Genomic DNA, 24,221 nt, shown 5'->3' with positions numbered 1-24,221 from the left:
CACCGGGGAACCCCAAGTCTGCCAGAGACTCCAAGGTACAGTCCCATATTGGGCCTCAGTGACCTGATCAAGAAACTAAGCAGGCTGCTCCTGTACATACCCAGGGAGGAAGTCAGGTTGGAGTCCACACACTGGGGAGGAAGGTTGTGGGCTGCAGCCCCCCATCTCTGGGTTGGGGTCACCAACATGGCCATTTCCAGAGCCCTGAGAAGAGGGCCCTCGTCCCTCTTATTGCCCAGTTGAGCTCAGGTCAGCAAGGCCCCTGAAGTTGGGGCGAGTGACAGAAGGGCACAAAAGCACACAGATGGCCATTGGTAATGGCCTGGGAGAGGACAAGCAGGACTCCGGGAAGTGGGCTCTTCCATAGTAGCCACAGGGAGGGTGTGGGCCATGCCTTGTCCCGGGCAGGACACACTGCCAAGTGCAGGGTTTGGGGAGGGTTTGGTACAGGCCCCAGGTGTCCTCCTTCAGTGGCAAGGTCTGCCCTTACGAGATCACATGACAGACATGGGAACCCAGGGCTCCAATTCAGGCTGGGTGGGGGTGGGGGCCAGTGGTTCCACAGCCAGGCACCACGGGGACCTGAGCAGCCACAGGGGGAATGGAGGCCTCTGATCAGGGCAGCGATGGATGAAGGTCCAGCAGCCACTGCATTCATGAGGCCTCTTCAGTCCCACTCCTGCGTGCCCTCCCCTGAGGGAGAGGCCTGGGTGTCTGAATTATCCTGCACAATACAGTTCACCCTGTAAAACTGGAGGCGGTAGCACACTGAAGGGTTGTGCAGCCATCGTCACCGTCTAGTTTCAGATCATTCCGTCACCGCCAAAACAAGCCCTGTCCCCATTGGCAGTCCCTCTCCACCCGCCTTCCCCAGCCCCTGACACTCACCGACCCACTTCCTGCCTCTGTGGATTCGCCTGTTCACATGTCACATACATGGGGCCACACACTGTGTGGCCGTTTGTATCTGGCTCCTCTCACTGACCATCGTGTTTCCAAAGTCCACCCACAATGTAGCGAGTGTCAGTGCTTTGCTCCTTTTTATGGCCAAGTAATAGTCCAGTGTGTAGATGGGCCACATTTTATCTGCTTTTTAACTGATAGGACACTGGGCTTGTTCCCACCTTTTAGCTATCATAAAAGTGTAGGAAGATTCCTGCACTTTTCATGAGAAGATAGGTTTTCACATTTTCCTTGGGTGGAACTGCTGGGTTGGATGGCAACCCCACGTTTTGAGATTTTGGAATTGCCCAACTGTTACCACAGCAGCCGCACCATCCTGTGGTCCCAGGTCCTCCTCGTCCTCGCCAGCACTGGTCATTCACTGTCCTTGATTCTAGCTCTCCTAGTGGTTGTAATTTGCATTTCTCTGGTGACATGATACTGAGCATTTTTTTAGGCGCTGAATGCCTCGCCAGGTCCAGCAGATGGACACTGGGCCAGGCAGTTTGGAGTGTTGTCTCCCTCATTTGACTAAACGTGGTGCCTGTTGAGCCCTAAACATCACACAGCACAAGAGAAAGAGAACTGCGGAAGGGAGGTGTTTTGGTCCTTTGGTCCCCTCATCCCCAGCTGACACCTCAGACGCACAGAGAAGTGGATGCCTTGGTGGCTTCACCTTGACCATTTTATTTTTGTTTTTAAAAAACAATTAAATTAGAATACAAATATTAGAAAACAGCGGCCCTCAGCTGCCAGTGCTGATGGAGAGGGGCTGGACTGCGCAACTGAGTTTATACAGTAAAATTGAATTTGCCCTCAACCAGATTTATGTCCCTTTTGTCTTTAGACCTGAAATGATATTGCTTCCTGACTAGTAGAGTTCTGTTTACACAAAGGAAAATTATTCAAGGGCTGAGGAGGGGAGAGAGGGGAAGGGCAGGAAAGAAAAAAAGCAGAAGAGAAGGGCAGGCAGAGGTGGTCTGGGGAAGCGTGGCCTCCGAGGGGGCAAGGATGTTGGGTGGTAGGGCAAGCACCCAGCCGTGAGTCCCTGGAGGCACCTGGGGTGGGCTACGGAAGCCCCGTGGTTGCTGGACCCCCGAGGCCAATCAGGCTGCTGAAGGGTGGCCCTCAGCCCAGTCCTGTTGGAAGACGAGTATGAGGCTCCGGGGGCAGGGAGGGGTGGGGGTGCAGGGCAGGCCTCGTACCCGTCGGAAAACCCAAGAGCAAGAAGAGGGGAAGGAACCACCCCAAAATCAAGGGGACGGGGCAGGAGTTCCTGCCGCCCCTTGGAGGTGGCCACCTTCCCAGCGGCGGCACCTGTGGACATCTGAGCTGTTCCGTAGGGAAGTTAACCTGAATCGGAGATACAGAGGTAGCTGGCTAAAAAACTGAGACCCCCCACGCCACACGGTGCCACACCCTGAAGCCCCCGCCTTGAAGGGGGTCCTGGCCACATGCTGGGTCTTCAAAATACCAAGTTATTGCACTTTCAAAAATACAACACATCTGTGGCTAAACCCTCCCTAGCCCACCCGAGACCCCGCCCACCAGCCCATGCCCCCCACTGCCCCTCTCCCCGCCCCAACCCACTCCATGGCTTCTTGGCTAAAAAGCTCACTGCTCAGAGGCCCATTCCAGGGTCTCTGGGTGAGAGGACAGTTCGCAGAGAGAAGAAAAGCAAAGAAAGAGATGAATGTCCAAGTTGCGGCTGCCGCCTCAGTCCTGCCTGCTGCCCCACCAACCCCAGGTCCCTCTGCACCAGCTGGAATGGTCACTGGAAAGGCGGGGCACCCGAGAGGGTGCAGTGTCCTGCCCACCCCTTTTATGGGCTCTGACTCCAGCTGGGGAAGCAGCTGTATGGGTGTCTTACCTTGTTTGTAAGAGTTTGTGGTGGTGGTGGGGGGTTGTTTAATTTTTCTTTTTTTCTACATTTTTTTTTTTTGATTTTACTTTTTAATCCTCCAATAGGAGAGTCCAGAGGTACAGGTGCCAGGGTCCAGGGAAAGGGGTGGAAAACCATATGAACAACAATAAAAAGAAAAAAAAAATCACTCCTCCCTCTGCACCCCAAGGCCCGCCTGTGCCCCTCTGCGTGGTAAGCACCAGGAAAGTTGAGTATCCAGCCAGGTGGTGGCGGTGAGCGGTCAGCAGGCCGATACCAGGCCCTTCGGGAAAGGGCAGCGGCGCTTGGGCCGGGGGCCATCCTCGTCCTCATCCTCCTCATCTTCCTCCTCGTCCTCCTCTTCCTCTGAGGACGAGGAGCTATCCAGCGTGAGGTCTACCACGTCAGCTCCTGGTTTCCCGTTCTCAGCGCTGCCCGCCGTGCTGCCTCCACCTCCGGAGCCCCCGAGCGTGCTGCTGCCGCCACCGTTGACGCTGGGGCTGGACAGGAGCCCATTGGCATCTGAGGTGCCTGAGGGAGACAGGGACAGATGCTCAGGACAACTCCTGACCCTGGAATGGGGAAACGTGGTGGCAAGGGGCAGGGTCCCCTCCTGGGATGCCACTGCTGCCCCATGTGGAGACCCCGACTTCGGGGAGTGCCCTGTAGAGGAGCTGGCACGCAGCAGGTGTGCAGCAAGCCGCCTGCAGTGCACAGTTCTGAGCCCTGGCCTGTTACACTCTGGGGGTTAACTCCACCAGGCCGGCTGGGTTTTTTTTTCTCCATTTATTTATTTATTTATTTATTTATTTATTTTAAACTACTGGGTTTATTTTTATTTATTGATTTTAGAGGAAGAGAGAGGGAACAGGAGAAAGAAAGGAAAACCTCAATTTGTTGTTCCATCTATGCATTCATTGGCTGCCTCCTGTATGTGCCCCAACCAGGGATCCAACCTGCAGCCTTGGTGTATCTGGACAATGCTCCAGCCAACCGAACTACCAGGCCAGGGTGATTTACTTTTCCTTTTTTCTTTGTCTTTCTTCATTTGGGGTGGCTGTTATTCTATTTATTTATTTACTTATAAAAAGACTTCATATAGTTATTTTTTGAGAGGGGGGAGGGAGGAAGAGAGGGAAAGAAACATCAGTGTGCGAGAGGAACATTGACTAGCTGCGTCTTGCACACCCCCAACTGGGGACCTGGCTCAAAACCCAGGCATGTGCCCTGGCTGGGAATAGAACCAGCAACCATTTCATTTGTGGGATGGCACTCAATCCACTGAGCCACGCCAGTAAGGGCTGGGGTGACTGTGTTTTAGATGAAAATGCCACACGGCAGGGCACAAGTCAAATCCAGAAATCGCCAAAGCCCCAGAACAGGGATTGTGGCAAACAACGGAGCAGCTGGGGGCCTGGGCTGGGGACTCACCGAGCACAAGGATGGGGCACTGGGGGCTGCAGCTGCGCTCCTTCTCGGCTCGGATCGGGCACCAGGAGCCGTCCACCAGGTACTCGATCTCGTCTGCATCCTCGCACTCACTCAAGATCTTGGAGAGAAGCCTGGGCAGGTGCAAGGGGAGACAAAGCGGGGCTGGCTGATTCCTAGGCCGGCGGAGCCACACCCTGCTCTCCCATCACTGCTCCCCAGGATTCTGGTGGGATGCTTGCTAAGCCACTTCTGGCTCTGCCAAAGTGGCTTCAGGAAAGCACCAGGCAGGACCCAGTGCCCTGAGGTCCTAGGGAGGGGGGCCACCCAGCCTCTCAGCTACATGGGCCCTCCGGGAGGATTTGCCAGATTGCTTGAGGGCTTTCAGGGGCTCACTCATGGCACGGGTACAGCACTCCCTCCAATTCCTTAAGAGCATGGGGCTGGGGCTACTGGCAGCAGCAGGGTCTTGCCCATTCAGCTCTCTAACCCAGTGATCCCCACCCTCACACCCCGATTCTTACTGCCCCCATTTTTACAGATAAGGAAAATGAGGTCTGGAAGGCAGTACATGCTGCTTGAAGCCCCCAGGAGAGGCTGAGGGCAGAGCAGGGGCAGAAGTGGGGCCTCCTCATTCCCACAGACAATAGCATCTCCCAGAGCATGCCTGTGGTGAGCCAGGCTTGGCAAGGTGTGATATGGCCCCGGGTACTGGCTGCTAAGGTACTGAGAGCCAGGCCAATTTTACAGGTTGAGAACTGGGGGAAGGCAAGTGAGCTCCCTGAGGCCACAAGACCAGGTGGCAGCAGTCCTGGGTCCCAGTCCTGCTCCTTGCCACTTCCTGGCTACAGGGCCTCAGTCTCCCCTCCCCACCCCCCAGGCAGGATGAGGTAGGCACAGCACCCACCACCACCAGCAGCTGGGAGGACCTGAGGAACAGCCAATGCCCAGGCCAGGCCTGGTGTAGGGAATGCACAGGCTGCAGTGGCAATGGGCTGCCATGGCCCCCAGCATTCGTTCAGTGTCAAAGATGCACCTGCTTCCAAGGGAATTTGACCACCTAGGTCGCAGTTACACAGGAGGGAGGCTATCCTGCTCCAGGACACCCTCTGGGGCTGATGGGGTCCTTGCCACCCCCACCCTGAGGCTTCCTCTCCATTGCCATGCTCACAGACGCACCACCCCAGGGTCACTGGGTCACCTGCAATGTACTGCTCTACCTGGAACTCCTACTCACCCCCCAAAGCCCTACTCTACAGCTCCTCTTCCTCCTCCAGGCAGAGCATAAATAACAGAATGTATGTGTCTGGTTCAGTTCCTCCCATCCCCCACGCTCAGGTAGAAGTTCCCCGATGACAGGGTCTGAGATGATGTCTTTTTGAGGCCACCAGATCACTTAGTTCAGGTCCAGGGAAGGACAGGTAGCAGTCTAAAAGAATGATTACATGAATCAAAACCCTCCAGCAAGCCTCTCCAGCTACATCAGGCCCCATGGGCTTGCTGGGATCATGGTCTGTTTGGGACAGAGCCGCTGTCCCTAGCCCTGCCAGAGCTGCCACCACCCGAGACTAAGTGACCCACTCTAGGCCTGTTGGGGGAGGGAAGGCAAGTGCTGGGCGGCACAGCTGCCAGGCTGGAAACAGAGCTACTATTCAGGCCCAGTCCTCACGCCCAGCCCCAAGGGCCTCCTCATTCCACTGAGGATGGACAACATAGGAGGCTGTGGCTTGGCCCTCTGGGGATGGGACCCAGGCTCAGAGTTGGCTGGACCTGGGTTGGAGTCCTGGCCTGGCTACCTGTAGATCCCCAGGCAGCAGCTGCGCCCCCTCACTGAGCCTCAGTTTCTCTACCTGTAAGGTGGGGATGATCAAGGCCCACCTCCTGGGACAGTTGGGAGGGCTGGCAAGACCCTGAGCATGGTGACCAGAGATGAGTGCTTAAATGTGGGGACAAATTTGTGCCCAGCCCTTGTAGGTCGAGGGGTATCATTCCTGTCCCTACTGTGTGCCCCACCCCTCAAGCTGCGTGTCTCAATCTTCAAGGGCTGGTGGGTCCAAAGGTGGGTGCCAGCACACCGGCTCCTATCTAGGCTGCCGCCTCTCCCTACCCCCGCCGGACTCTGGGGACGGGTGGGTGTGGCCAGGGCCTGGCAGGAGCTGCTCAGTCAGGTGCTGGGCTCGGTTTCTGGAAACTTAAGACCTAAGCGAAGTTTCCCTTTTGGGGAGAATGGCCTTTTGCCCCTTGTCCCCTTGTGGCATGGGGAGGACTTGCTTGTTAGGCTGGGGGGCAGCCTGGCCACACACCAGTAACACCTAGAAAGGGAACAAGTGGGATGAGGGAACAAGTGGGATGTAACCAGATTTGGGGGAAGACACGTGTCCTTTTTACCTTTCTACAGAGGACATGACCAAGGTTGCACTGAACAAAGTTCAAGAAGCAACCCCCTGAATCGTGCATCAGCCTGGAGGTGAGGGATCTCAAACCCCTGTGTTATGTGGGGAAAACAGCCTCCAAGAAGGGAAGAGTGGACCTTTTGGATCCAGAGCCCCACGTCTGAACCCTAAGCTACACTGCTGCTACCCACACAGCAAAAGCCCTGAAAGTCCTACCTTTTTTTGTAACCGGGGACTTTGGAAGTTGCCAAAAGGCACAGAGGCCTCTAAATTGCATGGCTCCGCTGCTCGTTATCCAGAGGCCCAGAGCTGCAAGGGGCAGAACCCAGTGCAGCCCAGCAGGCAGTGTGGTTCTCCTGTGCCTCAGCAACTCACCCATCTATGATGAGCTGGTCATAGGGGGCTGGCTTGTCACACACGGGGCACATCCAGGTAGGCTTCTTCTCATTCATTTGGAGGTAGAAGACGGCGTCGAAGCACTGCAGGTGGGCGCAGGTCTCTGCCCGGCAGGGCACAGACAGCCGCATCTTCACCAGCTGGGGCAAGGGGAAGGGGGTGTGAGTGGGCTACCTAGCTAGGTACCACCCACCCCAGGCAGCCCCCACATAATGCACAGCGAGGGAAGGGGGACCACCACACTGACTCACGGGGCAGATGAGGGAGACCCGCACACCAGTGGTGGCAATCTCGCTGTCAGGGTCCAGGCGAAGCTTCTCTTTGACTGTGGAGGAGGGGCAGCCAGTGTTAGTGAGGGAAGAGGCAGAGGCACCTGTACTGAGACAGTGCCCACTAAGGAGCACCAATACCCCGGGCCAAGAGCGCCCACCATGAGCCCTGCAAGTAGAAGAGCAACAGACAGCTTCCCCTGCACAATCAAATGTTACTTCTCTTATAAAGGAAATGACTGAGATGCTACCACAAAGCCACATACAACACGGAAACACGCTCACGACAGCACCCAAAGCCCCCTTCATAACTGTGAATGTGATGCTGGAAAAAAGACTGGAAGGAAATGCACCCCGCGCAGGCCTGGGACCAGCCTGCAGGGGGTGCTCAGTCTCCCTCCTTTCCTTTTCCTGCATGTTTTGCTTTCAAAGGCAGGGAGACAGGCGCACAAACCTCAGGGGTACCTGCAGTTAGACTCTGTCCCCAGACGGCTCTGGGCAAATAGACCCTGAGTCCCGCAGAGCGGAAGCTGCCTTGCTTGAACCCAGAACTTCCCCACACACAATGACTCCTTCGCTCCTTCCTCTAGGAGGCCTCCTCTCTCCTGCCACAGGGGGCTGGGGCTAAGGGTGAGCCTGTAGCCAATCACATCTGTTTGACTTCCCCCACAACATCCCCCTCTCTGGTTAACAAGTACTAATGGTGGACTCAGAGGCCTCAGCTCATCAAAAAGATCCTGGGCAACTAAAATAGATGCAGTGTGCACTGGGTTTTGAAGCAAGGCTTGGCTGCTCCCAACAGAGAGAAGGTATGTGCATCAAGAGGTCAAATGAGATTAAAAAAACCACCACCACAACAAAAAAAAAAACCCCAGGACTTGCCAGTTGCGACCAGAAGACCCATTGTGATGGTGCCCAGCTTGGGGCTGGCCATGGAAGGGAAGCCAGGGGCTTCCTTCAGAGAGAAAACCTGACAGTCAGGGGCCTGGGCTATTGCATCCGCCCCTTCGGCCCACAGTGCTGCAAGGCTCCGGGCTCCTCACAGAGGAGCCAAGCCAGGCCTCTAAGGGCCCCGCCCCCACCCTGTGGGTTGCTGGAGCAGGATGAGCCCTGCCCAGTCCCCAAACCCAGCCCTGCCCCTGGCCCACAAGGGCTCTGGTCAAGCTGGCCATTGTCTCCACATGGAGACAGCAGGTGGGTCTGGGGGTTGAAGGGCGGGCCTTCGAGGGAAGAGAAAGACGCCAGAGCAGGGTGCACAGACTGAGGCCTTGGGGTCACAGAGCCCCGACTCTGTTCCTCAGTGTCCCCACTAGTCAGATGGCGTCAGAAGTCATCCCAGTGACCAGAGAGCCGGTGACTTGCCTAACACCACAAAGCTTCCGAGTGGAGGAAATCCTGAGCACAAGCCATGGGCTGGGCAGCCCTGGGCGCAGGGACACAGGAAGAGACAGAGCTAATTCTGGGTTGTGTTTGCCGGTTTTGATGGTGGTTTTATTTAATGCTGTATGTCTGCCCCCAAAAACGTTTAAAAGAAAAGATTTTATTTATTTACATTTGGAGAGGATGGGAGCGAGAAAAAGAGATACATGTGAGATAAATCGTCGGTCACCTCTCACACACGCCCCCAACTGGGGAGCTGGCGCCTCAACCCAGGCGTGTGCCTTGACTGGGAATCAAACCAGTGACCTTTTGATTTGCAGGCTGGCACTCAAGCCACTGAGCCACATTAGCCAGGTCGACATTTTTTGATGTTAAAAGTGCAAAAAAGGAAAAACAAATGGTCTCATCATTCCTGGTCAGACCCGAGTCACCCCCCCCACACCTCCAACCATGAATCCACCCTTTGCTCCCCCCTCTCCATGCTCCTGCCCTGCACACCCCATTCCCTGCACAGTAGCCAGAAGCCTCTGCCTGGAACACCCATCACCTAGGGTCTTCCTCTCCACAAAGCCCCCATGAGGCTCCAAACAAGCACCACATGCTCAGCCCACCCAGACCCCTGGCTCATTCAGGTCCATGAGCACATCTCACCCATCCTCACCTCTGGCCTCTGCACTAGTAGCCCAGCATTTTCCAAAGACCTCCAGAGCTCCCTGACCCCCAGAGCAATGGACGGACACTGGAAGGTCCAGGTTTCCCCATTGGCACCCCCCTCCCCCCACAAACAACAAACTTCTCAAGTCCAGCCAGCAAAGGGAGAGCCGGCAGTGAGAGAGCCAGACCACCCTCAGTCACCAAGGGGAAGACGCGCCCGTTCTCACCCAGCGCCTTGCACAGCTCCGGATGCTTGACCCCAATGGTTTTCAACCTCTGCAGCAGCTCTGAGGAGGTCAGTTGCCGCACCAAATATAAGGCCACCGAGTAACTCTGAGAGTAGAGTGGGAGAGGCGTGAGGGTTGCGTGGGGACAGGCAGAATGAGCAGGGGCTGGGTAGGGGTGCGAGGGCTGAGGGGGTGAGCAAGTGGGCAGCCCCTGCCCCACTCACCTTGCCGTAGTTCCCCCAGGTGACGGTGATTCGGTTGGTGGCTGAGGACAGGTACATGAGGTGGGTGAGGTTGATGGGGCGGCAGGGCCTTTTGGGTTCCACTCCAGGCTTATTCGAGGGGTAGTAGCCCTGGGAGCAGATGGAGGCTCAGCCACCACAGATGGTCTGTGTCCCTCCCCCTCCCCCTCCATGCTCACCACCCCCCACAGCAGATCTGGAGCTGCCTGGGGAACCTGCTCACCGGGACTGAGCAGTAGCTGTGGTTGACCTTCACAGCAATGTTGGGTGGGTACTGGTCCTCCTGAGGGCTGCTGGTGTCTGAGTAACAGATTCTGCAATGACAATGGGGACCATGGGGGCCGAGGACAGGGAAAGGGCCCCTGGGAGAGGTGGGAATGACAGACTGGAGCCATGTCTGGCCTGAGGGGGTAGATCACAATGCTGGGCTGTACATGTGGGGGTCTCAGGGCCCCCATGTCTGGCCTGAGCGGGAAAAAATGGTGGTATGTCCACAGCCTTGCACAGCCAGCAAGAAGGGAAAAAAAGACTCCACTGCTAGCCAGGAGTCTCAGAAGGACTGTCATGAGGGAGGGGGGCCTGGCTGAGACACACTTGGGGTGGGACATGGCAGGGCTATAGCCATCGAGCAGGGGAGGAAGTGGCCAAGGGTTCCCTCGGAGGCTGGCACACCTGTGCTTACCTTAGGACGACCTGCACGGCCTTGATCCCAGGCTGCAGTTCTCTGTGCCCCAAGGAAACCATGGGGAAGGAGAGGAAAGGAGGGGTCAGTGAGGTGGGAGTGAGTCTAGCACACCACGCCAACCTTTTAGCCAGGTGACCTCTGGCCTCTCTTGGCCTAGCCAGGCAGCCTAACCTGCTACCTAGGCAACATAATCTGCTATCTCCCTTGACAACTGAAGGCCAACAGGTGCCACCTAGAATGTTCTCTCCTGCCATTTACTCACTGGTAACTTGGGGCATTGACTTCCTCTCTGGACAAGGTGGGGTCTGGTGTGGATATTAAGCAGATTGATGAATATGGGCCTGGCATGAGCTGAGTGCCCTGATAGGCGGCTGCTCTGGCGGCGATTGCTGTCTCAGCTGGAGATGGAGAGCCTCAGAGAGAGGAATTGGAGACCTGGGGACAGCCCAGTGTCCCTACCTATGTGACTGCCCCAGGGGACACTGGCCATATCTGAGGACATCTGTGGTCATCATGACTGGGGGTGCTCCTGGCACCAAGGAAGTGGGGGCCAGGGATATTGCTTAGCACCCTGCAGTGCTCGGGATGGTCCCCGTCAGAGACTGACCTGGTCCTGATGTCAGCAGTGCTGAAAGGGTCCGACTTTGTTAAACAGGACACTGGCCCACCTCTTGGGACTGCAGGTCAAAAGTGGTGAGTGTGCTGACTGTGCACAGGGACCCGGAGTGGGGTAGGGTCTGCCCCAGGGTCTGGCTAAAAGCTCTCGTAGGCCAACTGAGACCACACCCACCCACTATCTAGCCCTGGAGGTCAGGAGAGGGTGGGGCGCAGAGCACCTGGAGTTCCTGATCAGCTCCACCTGTCTGGGCGTCAATGCGAAGATGCACGGGCTCTCTTGAAGCTTCTCATTGTTCTGTGGAACTGAAGACAAACATAGGGTCAGGGGCACGTCTGGTCCCTGCTGAGGGCGCCACCACAGACACTGACCTTTCTACTGCCAAGCCCTCTTCAGGCTGAGAAGCAGGAAATGGGAGGCTGAGTCCCAACCAGGCAGAGTCACTAGGGGTGAGGATGAGAGGGAACCTGTCCCTGTTTTGGCAGCCTATGGTTTGGGGAACACTTACCACTCACCCCTCCGTGAAGGGCCACTCTCAGAGAAGTGGCCTCATCCCTGTGGGGCCCAGGGGTCTATTAAGGAAACCTGAGAAATGCTCTACTAGGGCAGAAGAGCTGCACTGGGTCAGGAGGGTACCACACGGACAGGACACATGCCCTTGGACTAGCCTCTTCTCTTAAGGTCTGTAAGACACCGGCAAGAAACAACTCTGCCTCCACCTCAAACGGCTGTTCTGGCATATCCAGTGAGCATATGCCTATCAGTGTGGACACACTCACATCCACCAGGTAACGAATGCTCACAGTCATACATTACTCAGAATGGTTCTATCAGCAGAAGGCTGTTAACCACCTAAATGCCTGCCAACGTGGTCTGGTTAGGATATGCTTGGTGGTGGTGGTGGTGGTGGTGGTGGGGGTCTCGTATAAAGGAATACTATGCAACTGTAAAAACATACAACAAAGGATTACCACTCTGTATTGTGATAAGGAGTAACCTCAAAGGTGCTTTGGTAATGTGAAAACAGCAGGTGTAGAACCATGTGTTTATCACGCTGCTACTTGTGCAACCAAACAGAGGTGGGGGGGGTCTGTGCAAGTGCACACTGGCTTATCTGTGCAAGAGACATCTCTGAAGGAGGGGGTGTGAGAACTGGCCACAATTGCAGCCTCAGAATGGTTGGGAAAGGTAAGAAGGAGCTTTTAAAATTTATACAGCAAATCCTTTAGAACAGGAGTGGGCAGACAGTTCTATAAAGAGCTGGAGTATAAATATTTTTGGCTTTTTTGAGCCACAAGTTAATCTGCCTCGATGTCTCCACTTTGCTTCATACCATGGAAGCTGCCAGAGGCCGGAAATGTACAAACAAACATGGGCTGGGCGCCAATACAACTGGGTTTCAGAAAAAAGGCAGTCGGTGGGGTTGGCTCCCACCCTAGGTGGCCAACTCCTGCCTCAGAACCTTCCGAATTCTAAACCACACCAGACAAACCATTTAAGCAAATGTGATTCAAATTTAAAACAAGTTCCAGTTTAGAAGCCAGACCACCTGGGTTTGCACCCCACCTGCGAGGGTCCATGCACCACCCCCCCATCCCAGCCCAAGCCGGGGTGCTCTCCATACACCGGCCCACTCCTCAAGGTGCACAGCCAAGTCTGTGGCTGGTACTTGGTAAGAGGTGGCTGCTGCAGCTGCCACACTACAGCCATTTGTGCTCATCTGTTGTGGGCTCTAGTTGGGGCTCTGAGGAGGGCCCTCTAATTGGGTATGGGGATGCTGGCAGGCCACCTGCAGACACCTCAGACCTGTCCAAAGTGCCCAGGGGCAGTTATTTATGGGGGATGGCTCACAATATCTGAGCTAGACTGCCAAAGCTAGGTAGAAAAGGCAGTGATACCAGACCCCACCTTACAGTGTCCCCCAGGAAGGAAAAGGACTCCAGCAAACTTCCTGGGAGCCACCCACTGGCCAGGGAGCTCTGCAAGTAAGGCAAGCAAGCTGGTGGTGGAAAGACCAGAAACCAGGGTCCCTTTCCTGGAAGGCCTTGTTTCTAGGTGAGGCAGCTGTGAGGACTCTGCACACGGACTGTCAGCTGTGTCATTAGCCTGGGGTGGCTGACTGCTTCCCCAGGAAGCCAGGAGGGAGGTGAGCTGCCACCTCATCTGGGGCAAGGCACATCCCACACCATTGGGAGGGGGCCGAGGGCCCCCCAAACCTGGGCTTTCACCAGCTTCACTTTCTGCTGCTCAGGGCTGAGATGTTCCACGACTCCTGTCACGTCCCCGCACACACCAAATGCTCAGCCGGTCCTGTCAGCACCCAGTGCTCTCCCTCTCCCACCTCCACTGCCCAGTCTCCTTTTTTTAACCCTCACCCAAGGACATGCTTATTGCTCTTAAGAGACAGAGAAAGGGGGAGGGGGAAAGAGAAAGAGACATCAACTGGTTGCCTCCCATACGCACTCCCACCAGGGACTGGACCCAAAACCCGGGTATGTGCCCTGACCAGGAATCGAATCTGCAGCCTTCTGGAGCATGGGACATTCCAACAGGCTGAGCCACCAGCCAGGCTGCCCAGTGTGATCAGCATGAATACCCCTCACTGTCTCCAGGCTCTAGGGCTCACCATCTGCTCCACAGGGCCTCAGGAGGGTGTTCTGCCCACCTCTGTGGCCTTGATTCCACAGCAGCTACCATGACCTCCTCCTTATTGTCCCCACCTGCCAAGTACATCCCAACCTGGGGTCTCTGCACGCACCATCCCCTCTTCCAGATCATCCCTTCCTTAATGATTTCCACCTTCTTGGTGTTTCTTTTTTTCTTGGTATTTTTTACATTTGCACAAATGCCACCCCACACCCAACCCTCGAAATTCTGGTGCTTCCCACTTCCTTCCCTGCTCCATTTTTCTCCAAAACCTTTACCTCATAAGAATCAACACAATGTCCAGGTATCTTTGGTACATTATGGACACCAACTGAACCAAGAAGTGCTCACCCACACTGAGGCAAGCTGGGTAGCTGTGGATGCACATCCTCTCCCAGGCCCACAAGCCTCTGCACTGCCTGCCCCCTCCCCACACCCCCGACTAAAGGGAGGGAATCCCCTGCTCCAAGTACTCTGGGAACCAGCCCCTGGGCTGGACCCGAGACATGGACCAACCAAGTCCATGCACATCCACCCCGACCCGGGGCTGCCAGGCAGCCTTGCAAGCTGCATCAGCAAAAAATCCTTTAGGACTCGAGTGGAGGCCCACTATGTACTGGGGTGAGGAGTGCGGTAAGACAACAGCAGGCTGCGGTCACATCTTCACAGGATCGCGCTGTAGAGAAAAGGCAGTGGCAAGCCTAGACCACCAGCAGGGACGCTCCAGTGGGCACAGCCACAGTGGGTGTCTCTGCTGTTACCCCATGTTTTCTATGGTGAACATATAATTTTACAAAAGTTTGAATAAAAAGAAAAGTTTGCCCTGCTGTATAGCTCAGCTGGTTAGAGCACCATGTCAATACACCAAGTTCAAGATTCAGTTCCTGGTCAAGGCACATACAAGAATCAACCCATGAATGCATAAATAAATGGAACAACAAATAAATGTTTCTGTCTCTCCCTTCCTCTCTGCCTCTAAACAATCAATAAATAAAAATATTTTAAAACAAAGAAAGAAAGAAAAAGAGGTTTGAAGAAGTCAATTGATAGGACTGGTCTTCTGTGTCACTGGCAGAAGGCCTGTGTGCAGGAGGCCTGGAACTGGGGACGTGCCCTGTGACTGTCTCGGCTCCCACGTAATGGGATGGGCCTGAGTATGTCCCACACCCACACCTGGCTGTGGGATGGCAGGCGGGCCTTGCACCTTCAGGGATCATACCTGCCTCGAAAGGACTGGAGAAAATAAGACTCAGAAAAATCTTATGGGACCTTCAGCAACTCCAAAGCCCTCAGGATGGTCCCCACACTTCCCCCGGCCCACCCTCCTCATGTTTTTTGGCTCTGTTCTCCCTCCTTCCTCCTCTGCCACATTATTCTTTAGTCACAATGGCCTCCATTCACGAGCCTTCTCTCACCACTGGGCCTCTGGCTGGAACATACTCCCCGGCTCCCTCCTTTGTCCAGTTTATTGCTACTCACCCCTCAGGTATGGACAGAAATGCCACCTCCTCCAGGAAGCCTTCCTGACAGCAACCTCCCCACAAATGCATGGTAAAGGACTCCTGGTACTGACAGACCCCTAAAGACCCTGCATTCCCCAATCAGAGCATTCCTCACCCAGCACCATTTAATCAACCCTAATGCAGCTTCCTTGCAAAATGTGCCAGGCCAGAGATCTCATTACTCTTTTGTTGTTTAGGCAATGCCAGCCAAAGGGCTCAGGCTGGATGAAGGACATCTGTGTGCCCTAAACCAGAGGTCCCTGACCTCTGGGCCATGAACTGGTACTAGTCTCGGTTTGTTAGGGACTAGGACACCCAGCAGGAGGCGAGCTTCAATGTAATGTGCTTGAATCATCCTGAAACCACCCCCACCACGCTGGACCATGGAAAAATTGTCTTCCATGAACCTGGTCCCTGGTGCCAAAAAGGTTGGAGACCACTTCCCTAAACAATGGGGTGGGTACCAGACCAGTAGCTCTCAGCCACCTGGGTGCTGATCACCTCTAGGGGGCACCTGCAGTTATCAGGGCACCAGGTAGCAGTGGGGGCAAGCTGAGTGGCCCACACAATGAGGCCACAGGATGCTGGGGAGCCTCCCTTCTGCCCAAAAGTCTTATGATGGCTTCCCTGCACCCCCCAACCCTCATGGGGAGGTCTGGGCCTTCCCAGTCAAACTCTGGTCAGACACCCTAAATGGCTGGGCTGGGGAGACCATCAGGCCAGAAGATGCCTAATGAATCCCAAGCTGAAACAGCATGACTTAGGACCATGTTCCTGGTCTCTATGAACTCTGCTGCAGCCTGAGAACAAGTGCCCCTGCCCTGGGAGCCTGGCCACCAGTCTGTCCAGCTGGGAAAGGGAAGACAAACGGGCTCCTCATGCAGACAGGAGGCCTAAGGTCCTAAACCTTTGTGTGGTTCAGAACAGGTACCTCCTTGCAGAAATGCAGGCACTGATGGTGCAGAGAAGGGTGAGACGTAGGAAGATAGTTGAGTACACAGCCCCAGAGCCCCTTCCTAGCAACGCTGTGTGACCCTGGACCAGTCTCCTGACCTTTCTGGCATCAGCCCCTGCCTCCACTGGAGTGGATCATCTGTCTCTTCAGATCCTCCCAGCTCCGGGTCTGTGGCTCTATTCTCACCCTCCTACCACACATCCTGAACATTGCACTCCCTGGGATTTGTATCTACTGTCCTCCTGACACAGGCTCCATTTAGGAGCCATCCGGCAGCTCTTCTGGGGGAACAGACCAGAGTATGTGGGCCTTGTTGTGGTTGGCAGGTCGTGGCCAGGGATAAAAGGAAGCTGGAGGAGCCACAGCCCCTAAAGTGGTTTTGGGCAAGGCCCCCGTGTGGCAGAATTCACAAGGGGAGGCACCCAGGGTGTAGGAGTGGCCTACTGCTGGCCTGGGGACAAAGTGGACCAGAGTGCTTCAGGGCTAGGGCCTGTGCTCCATGAGGCCTCTCCTAGGAACCGGAGCAGCCCCTAAGGGTCCCTGAGAAAATGGTACTCCCAAGGAACAGGTACACCCTGGGACAGGGGCAGGTGAGTGGGTAGACGCAGTAGCAGGGCGGGGTCGGCCTCTTTGTTCTGAGCCACCAGCAGAGTAATTTCTGATGTAGACAGGGGAGCAGACTCTCCTGGAGATCAGGTGACCGAGGTCCCAGGGGGCTCAGGGCAAAGCAGTGCATTGTGGGGTGGGAGTGACTGCAGGCTTGCAGTACAGGAAGGAAGCTCATGGTCCAAGCAGGGGATGAGAGGCTGCCAGCCAGCCTGAGTTCAAAGTCACCTCCAGTCCCATCCCCCACCCAGCGCCAAGCCTGCCCTGCAGCTGCCCAGTGAAAACCCAGCCTCCCCATTATGAAGATCATTCTAGAGTCTGAAATGTCAGCTCAACCTTCAGGATCAGCTAGCCAGCCAGTTTTCAGGACCCCAAAACCTTCCAGAGAACCCATTAGTGTGGTGGGGGGTAGGCTCCGGCATCTAGAAAGCAGTTGAAGAGCAGAAACAGGGGAAGTTGTTCTGGGGGAACTCAGGAAGGGGCCTTAGGTCTCCAGCACTACTGCATCAACCCCACGATAGGTGCTGCTGGGCTGACCTGATCCCCATCTGGGAGCCTAGCAAGAAACACCTTCTCATGTCAAAGAGAAAGTGGTGGAAGGCCTCAGACTCTAGGGCCGGGACCCTCAGCAACTCCCTTCCCCCACCTCCTGCAGCCTCACTTGGAACCACAGACCCTCTGGCCCAACTTCACAAAGCCCAAGGCCTGTAAGTATGAGAGAGGCAGCTTCACCCCCTCCCCTTTCCCCACACCTAAGCCAGGACAGAGGAGGCTGGCTAGCACAGGGCTGAAGCTGAAGTTTGCATGCAAAGAGGTGCCCCCTGGCTGAGCAAGGGAGGATGCTAGGTCAGCAGGATAGAGGGGAGTGAACCAAGCAGCCAGGGGCATGAGGGGCAGAGGTTTGAAGGGATCACAACCTCTGCCACAGCACCCAAGGACCAACTCACAACCAGCACCTGCTCACCTGCTCCCGGCATGCAGCAGGGGCCGAGTAAAGATGTACGGGTAGAACAGGATCAGGTGCAGGGGGTGACAGCACCTACAGTGGTGGCACAGGCTGGGGCACCCTGACAAGAGAACCTCTACAGGGCAGGGAGGCTTTGTCTGCTCTGCATTATGTTTTTGGAGGCGGGAGCCCAAATATATACTGTGTGAGTGAGCAAGTGAATGAATGAGTGAATGAATGAATGGGAGGGGTCTCTAGGAACACTCAGAGACAATCTGAGTGTTAACCAGAGGCTGAGGACATTCCACTTGGAGCCCTGGAGGGCTTAGGAAGCTGTGGCTGGCCAGCCTTTTCCAGCCTGAGCTCAGACAGCACCTGAGGCTGGACACCCACCCCCAGCCCTGGCTAACACCTTATGAGGGGCTAGTGAGTCAGAAACACCCAGCTAGGCCGTCCAGAGTTCTGACCCTTAGAAACTGGGACCCTCGGTTGTTTTAAGCTGTTGGTATCTGGGAAATTTGCACATGGCACTAGATCACTCATCTAAAGACCCAAAGGTGGCACCTGTGGTTCCTAGGAGGGACAAGACTTCTGCTGCCCTTTGGCCCTTGCTGCTTCTTAGAAAAATACTCCAGTTGGTCACGTGGCTGGCCACAGGCAACAGGAGAACTTGGAAGGCAGGACCCCCAAGGGAGGTGATAGACTCACCCAGTTCGGTGGGCTTCAGCAATTCATCTAGCATGTTAAAGAAGGGCAGCTTTACCAGGCGCACTTCTGGCTTGAGGGTCTTGGCAGGCAACCGTCCGAGTCCATTTAAGTACTTCCCATAGAGCACAGGGTAGTCAATGTTGGGGCCTGTGAGGGGAGTCCTGGGCACTGTGCTGGCCCGGTCATAGGTCGAGTGCATGGTCAGGGGGTCAAGGGGCCGGTGGGGCTGGGAGACGGGCTCCGAGCTCTTCTTGGCATAGCGTGTCTCATAGAGCTCCTTGATCTTCTTGAAGAGCTCGGGGCTACAGTCAAACTGGACCAGCTGAAGGGCCCGGGTGACAAGTTCGTGTTTAAGTCCACTCTTACTCCTGCCGACGAAGCCCAGGAGCATCTGAAGGTCGGAGACTCGGAAGCTCATCACCATGTTCTGTGAAGAGCAACCACAGATACACATACTCAGAGGCAAAGGCCACCAGAGTCAGGGGCCACCACCGAGGTGTAGGGCTTCCCTGAAGCTGCCCAGGCCCAGAGTGGGGGGATTACAGTCCGAGACCCTGACAAGATCCCACCCTCCCTCTGCCCCCTTCTTTTTGGCTGGTAGGGGTGGGAACCAGGAGGAGGCAGCTTTGCCATCAGCCTCATTGGCCCTGGGCTCAGACCTGCCTCCACTACCGGCTCACCTTCACATGATGCCTCCTCCCAGCTCAGCCCTGGCTGCCCTCCTCCTCCTCCTCCTCCAACCTCCTTCAGCACCGCCAACACAGCAAAGTTCCTGACTGCCCCCACCACCTTCTATTTTAGGTTCTCTTTTCACATCTTCAGGCCTAAAAGCATCCTCAGGGCAGGAACTGGGAATTTTGCTTTACCCGTAAACAGCTCAACATTGTCCGAACAGAGAACACAAGGCCTTCTGACCCTCAGTCTCTTCTCTGGGGTGGGGGGATGACAGGATCCACTTCATCAGGCTATGGGAAGGACCTGATGAGTTAACTCACATAAAGTGGAATAAACATACAACCAATGTCCACCACAGACACATTTTCTCTTTGGTCTAGAAGATGACAGTCACAGCTCAATACCAATCACTTGGGGGAGGGACTAAGCTGGACATGTCATTATATACTCTGACCCTTAAAACACCCCTGCCAGGTTGGTAAGAGCTTCACGTTACTGCCAACATTCAAACTCGGGCCCCACTTTGATGCCAGGGGCCGTTCCTCTTCTATACTGCCCCTGCAATGACCCACAGCTGAGCACCTTAGCTGATCATTCTGGCACGCTTTCTCTGCCTTAGCAATGTGGACATAGAAGCTGGAATGTTCCTGTGGGGGTGTCCTGGACAATGTGGGGTGTTAAGCAGCATCCCTGGCCCCCACCCACTTGATGCCAGGAGCACCCCCAAAACCCAGTCATGATGATCATAAACATCCCCCAGATATCTTGCAGTATTCCCTGGGGGCAGGATCAGGGCTGATTAAGAACCATTGGTCTGTCCTGGCCAGGTAGCTCAGTTGGTTAGAGTGTTGTCCCCATACGCCAAGGCTGTGGGTGAGATCTCTGGTGAGGGCACATATGAGAAGCAACCAATGAACGCATAAGTGGAACAATAAATCAATGTTTCTCTCTCTCTAAATAATCAATGAAAGCAAACACCCCCCCCCCCAAAAAAAACCATGGGTCTGAGAAGGTGGCTCTGGGAATCCAGCAGCTGGAAAAGCTTTTAACTGAGCTGTGGCAAAGTGATGAACGAGGTCTGGCAGGGTCCCAGCTAAATCAAACTGAACACGAGAGCTCAGCTGATCCCCATGTTCTCTTCAGGGCTGCCTGAAGGTGGCATTCCCTCTATGAGAATCTGGGACACCAATGAGGGTTCCCCAATATGCTTCATAAGCAAAGTGTCCCCAAGGGATGGGCCAACAGGGTTTTAGACCACCCACACTGAGCCCTGAAGCTGGCCTGTGATGAATGAAATGTAGTGGGAAAAAGACACTTCCAGGGGGCAAGGGAAAAAACAGTAGGAGTGACAAGAGTGGATATGGAAAGCTGGCGAGCATGCGGCAGGACAGCACCCAAAGAAACCAATAAATCTGTCATATTCAATTTGAGAAATTCTGACTGTCAGAGGTGGGTGGGAACCCTGCTGAGGTTTAGGCAGCAGCCTTGATGCCAGGAGGCTCTGGTGTTTCCCACATTCTGGCTATTTAAGGGTGAGATGTGGAGTCTGACTCAGGAGCCCTGGGTTCAAATCCAGATTCCACACTAGGTTACCAGGCGACCCGGGGCCTACTGTCAGGCCTTTCTGCACTTTGGGCTCCCATCTGCCATCTCTAAGATTCCTTCCAGCGGTACAATACCAGGCTCCTGCTTATGGCAGATGTGGCTGTCTAGTCCTGCTTGCAAAACCTCAGGGGGAGCATTTTCCTGCTGCAGGGTCTTCCTCCTATTCCTGCACTATAGTCGTGGAATGTCTACCATGTGCCAAGTACCACGAGGGCCTTTCTCAGTCACTTATTTCACAAGGACCTGTGAACATTATGCAGGTGAGAAAACTGAGGCTCTCACTGGGAAGTGGCTGGCCCAAGGCCTCTCTGTGTGGCAATGACAGGGCTGGCATTTGGACCGTCCACTCACACCCAGCTGTGTGGAGGCCTGGGAGGACCCTCACTCCCTAGCACAATCCCACCTAGGGGCCTAAGCAGACTGCTAGCCCTCAGAGCGTCCGGAATGCTTTGAAACATAGAGGCTTCACCTTCCTCGGCCTGACGTCCTACCTTGAGCAGAGAAAAAAGGCTTGCAAAGATGTTTCTTCTGGAAGAGGCCCAAGGCCTGCGAGGGGAGAGGCGCTGTCATGTGGAAGCTGACGGCCTGCCATGGAGCCACAGGCAGGTGGGCTAGGCCTGTCTGAGTCCGACCACACCACATCTCCTGATGCCATCCTGCCCCTGGAAGCCCCCCCAACCCCGTGCCCACAACCACCACAAGGCCTAGCCCCTTTCATCAGATTGGACATCTGGAGTTGTGGCATCAACACTCTGGAACATACCCCTCAAGCTGCCACTAGGATTTCTCAGCAGCTGCCGCCACCGAGGAACCTGCCCTTGACATTTGGGGATGAGGGGGCTTGCAAGAAGGGTATAAGCACTCAGGAAGAAGCCCCAAGCACTTGGCAGATGACTTCCTCAGATTTGTTTACAAACAGCACCAGGGCACAAGGGCTGCCAGAGTCACAACTAGCTGCATGGAGAGACATCAGCCTAGATAGAGAACCTGAGGTTAGCTTAACCCCTCTCAAGCATGAGCACAGGAGGAAAGTTAAGACCCCTCTCTTCAGGAAATGGAAGATGGGTACAAAATGCTACATGGTATCTCCAGGAGTTAACAGGCGGTCCCCAACTCCTCACCTGTCTTCACCTGTCTCAGGGACCTTGAGTTAAGAGTCTCCGATTTACAAGTTTATCAATATGCCCCCCCCACACACACATTTTCCCCTTGGACCAGCCTGCTTTGCACCCCAAAAGACAAAATCTCCAGCTCTTAATATGAAAGGTTAGGAAAGCACCTACAAGGGGCGGGGGTATGTGTGCATTTCAATTGCATGGAAGGCGCTCCACGGTGACAGCAAGAGATGGAAAAGACAGAAAACTCCCTAGGGTGGAGCACGTGGTGCTGCAGTCTCAAGCCCTCCCCCCACCCCCAGAGGCTAGTGTTTTAGAGAACTTGGAAAAAGAATCCACTTAATTTAATTGACTATTTTAGGGTGGGGGGCCCCCAGCCACCAGAGGGTCAAGTAGAGTTCATCAGATCATATTTCAAGGCCCTGGATGATATAAAAAGACTTCAGACCCTACCCTCTGGCTGGAGAGAGGGGAGTGGGACAGAGTCACAATGATGGCCCCTTGAGGTTACATTTTGGGGCTCCAGAGAAGTTCAGTCCTGCAGGCTGCCACCTTGGACTTGCAGAGTTTAGACCTCCACATCTCCAGGACAAGTCTCAATTTCTCCAAACCCCAGAGAAGGGCAGAGGTGTGCGTGGTGTAGGTATGTGGGCACTCTGGAGTGAAGGAAGGGTAATACCCTATAATCACAGAACCTAGAGGACTGTATTTCAGATTCCAGAAGGAAGGGAAGGGAGATGTCAGGAGAGGGAGGAGTGAGAGAAAAACACTTACAGGTCAGGACCCTGGGTAGGGGAGACCAGAAAGGGACAGGGGGCAGTGCCTCCGACCTGTGAAGAACTCCCCTGGGATCACTGCCCTTGACTTCTCGGGGAAGAATCGGAAAACCCTAATCTAGTTGGGACAAGGGTTCTGAAGCCTGACCTAGGGGAGGCACCTGAAAGAAGACACATGCCTGGGGTTGGGATGACCCCAGCTCAGTCCCAAGAGAGTTAAAAGGGATCCCAAGCTAAAAGAAAATATAGCATACGTGGGATGTGAAACCTGGACCCTAAACTGGAGTATGGGGAAAGGCACCAGGAGCTATCCTCCAGAAAGAGACCTGCCTACTCTGGAACCAGCCAAGACCCTCCAAAAATCAATACAAGAGACCAGCAAAAAGAAGAGAAGGGCTCAGAAGCCAGAGCTGGGTGCATAAAGGGATCTAAAGCAGAGGTTCTGGGGGCATTGTGGAGAGGGCGCCTCATCCGAGAAGTAGGCACACTAGGGAACAGAGCATACGAAAGCATCCAAGATTTGAAAATGGGGTCTGATACTGCGTGAGATTTAGTTTCCTCAGGACGGAGCCCAAAACCTCAGAGATGGTGTCCTGAGGGGAAAGAGGGAGGAAGAAGACAGAGCTGGGTACCCAAGACGAAGAGATAGTAGTTAGGAAGACTCTGAACCAAGAACAGGGATAAGGACTCCATCCCAGGGGGCAGGGCAAGCTCAGTTAACACCGCGTCCACTCCCGGGGCAAGAACAGAGGTATCAAGAGGGGGCGGGGCTCTGGGACACACTTGGGATCCTAACACAAGCCCTAAACTCCAGCCTGGGGTAGAGACCCGAAGAGGACACTTTGTGTTTGGGGGTGGTTCAGGACCCTGGGCCATCACCCTAGATGGTGGGAGCGGTGGTAAAAGGGTCAGGACACCCTTCTGAGCAGGGAATAGCCAACCTCAGCTTGGCCTGCAGGACCGGGAAGCTGAGACCCAGATGCCAGCCCTCTGTACCAAGAGGAGTAGGGAGGCGAAGACACTCCCCCAGGCCAAAGAGCAAGGACCCCAGCTCTGGGAGAGGAGGGGACAAGCAGCCCAACCCATCATGCTGTCCCGGGAGACTGTGCCTCAAGCTGGGAGGCGCGGACCAATGCTCGTGTTTAGAGAGACCCAGACCCTAAGCGCTCAAGCTGGAGTAGGAAGAACCCCGCCTCAAGCCGGGGCCGATCCCGGGCGCAAAGACTGGGGTGAGGTTTGGGGGCCCCGCCCCCGGCCTCCCCGCCCCCCTCCCACACCCGGAGCCCCGGGGCCGGGGGCGAAAGAGGGGGCTGGGCGCCGAGCTGCGGGCGGGCCGCGCCATGGGATCCCAAGCGGAACGCGCAAACCTCAGCCCGCCGCTCGGCCCCCGTCCCCTCGTCCGTTCGCCCAGACCGGCACCGCTACCGCTCACTCACTTTGGCCTCCACCAGCTCCGCCGCCATCTTGGCCACCAGCGTCCCCCGCGCCGGGAGCCCCCAGCCGTCGCGTCACGTGACCGCCCGCCACTCGCGGGCGGGGCCGTCGCCCCGGCCAATTAGCACCCGCACGCCCT

At 55.4% G+C, this 24,221-nt stretch overlaps 1 protein-coding gene across 3 annotated transcripts; it reads right to left on the bottom strand.

Moving 5' to 3' along the window:
* Positions 1 to 2,834: 2,834 nt before the first annotated feature.
* On the bottom strand, positions 2,835 to 24,220 carry PIAS4 (protein inhibitor of activated STAT 4). 3 transcript variants are annotated; one of them, XM_028519048.2, is made up of 11 exons: positions 24,085 to 24,220; positions 18,478 to 18,904; positions 11,335 to 11,419; positions 10,496 to 10,537; positions 10,037 to 10,127; positions 9,796 to 9,924; positions 9,572 to 9,677; positions 7,293 to 7,366; positions 7,021 to 7,181; positions 4,256 to 4,386; positions 2,835 to 3,355 (listed from the first exon to the last, which is right to left on the bottom strand). In XM_028519048.2, exons 1-11 carry the CDS (start codon positions 24,109 to 24,111, stop codon positions 3,087 to 3,089), a joined length of 1,542 nt encoding a protein of 513 aa, XP_028374849.1. In that variant the 5' UTR covers positions 24,112 to 24,220; the 3' UTR covers positions 2,835 to 3,086. The 3 variants fall into 3 exon arrangements, with proteins under 3 accessions (XP_028374849.1, XP_035890213.1, XP_035890214.1); XM_036034320.1 differs by lacking the exon at positions 24,085 to 24,220 and adding an exon at positions 21,249 to 21,303; XM_036034321.1 differs by lacking the exon at positions 10,496 to 10,537 and having other exon boundaries at positions 24,085 to 24,218.
* Between the last annotated feature and the right edge of the window lies 1 nt (position 24,221).

Source organism: Phyllostomus discolor, chromosome 8 (genome assembly GCF_004126475.2).
Source record: "Phyllostomus discolor isolate MPI-MPIP mPhyDis1 chromosome 8, mPhyDis1.pri.v3, whole genome shotgun sequence".
NCBI classification, from domain to species: Eukaryota; Metazoa; Chordata; class Mammalia; order Chiroptera; family Phyllostomidae; genus Phyllostomus; species Phyllostomus discolor.
Note: the sequence above shows the minus strand (reverse complement) of the source record. Positions and strands in the feature narration are given on the sequence as shown.

Bases quoted from the DNA above. Each gene is read 5' to 3' on its own strand.
- PIAS4 (XM_028519048.2), bottom strand. From the start codon at position 24,111: ATGGCGGCGGAGCTGGTGGAGGCCAAA. The intron at 18,905-24,084 runs GTGAGTGAGCGG...TGCTCTTCACAG, and splicing joins CGGAGCTGGTGGAGGCCAAA to AACATGGTGATGAGCTTCCG. The intron at 10,128-10,495 runs GTAAGCACAGGT...TTGTCATTGCAG, and splicing joins GCCGTGCAGGTCGTCCTAAG to AATCTGTTACTCAGACACCA.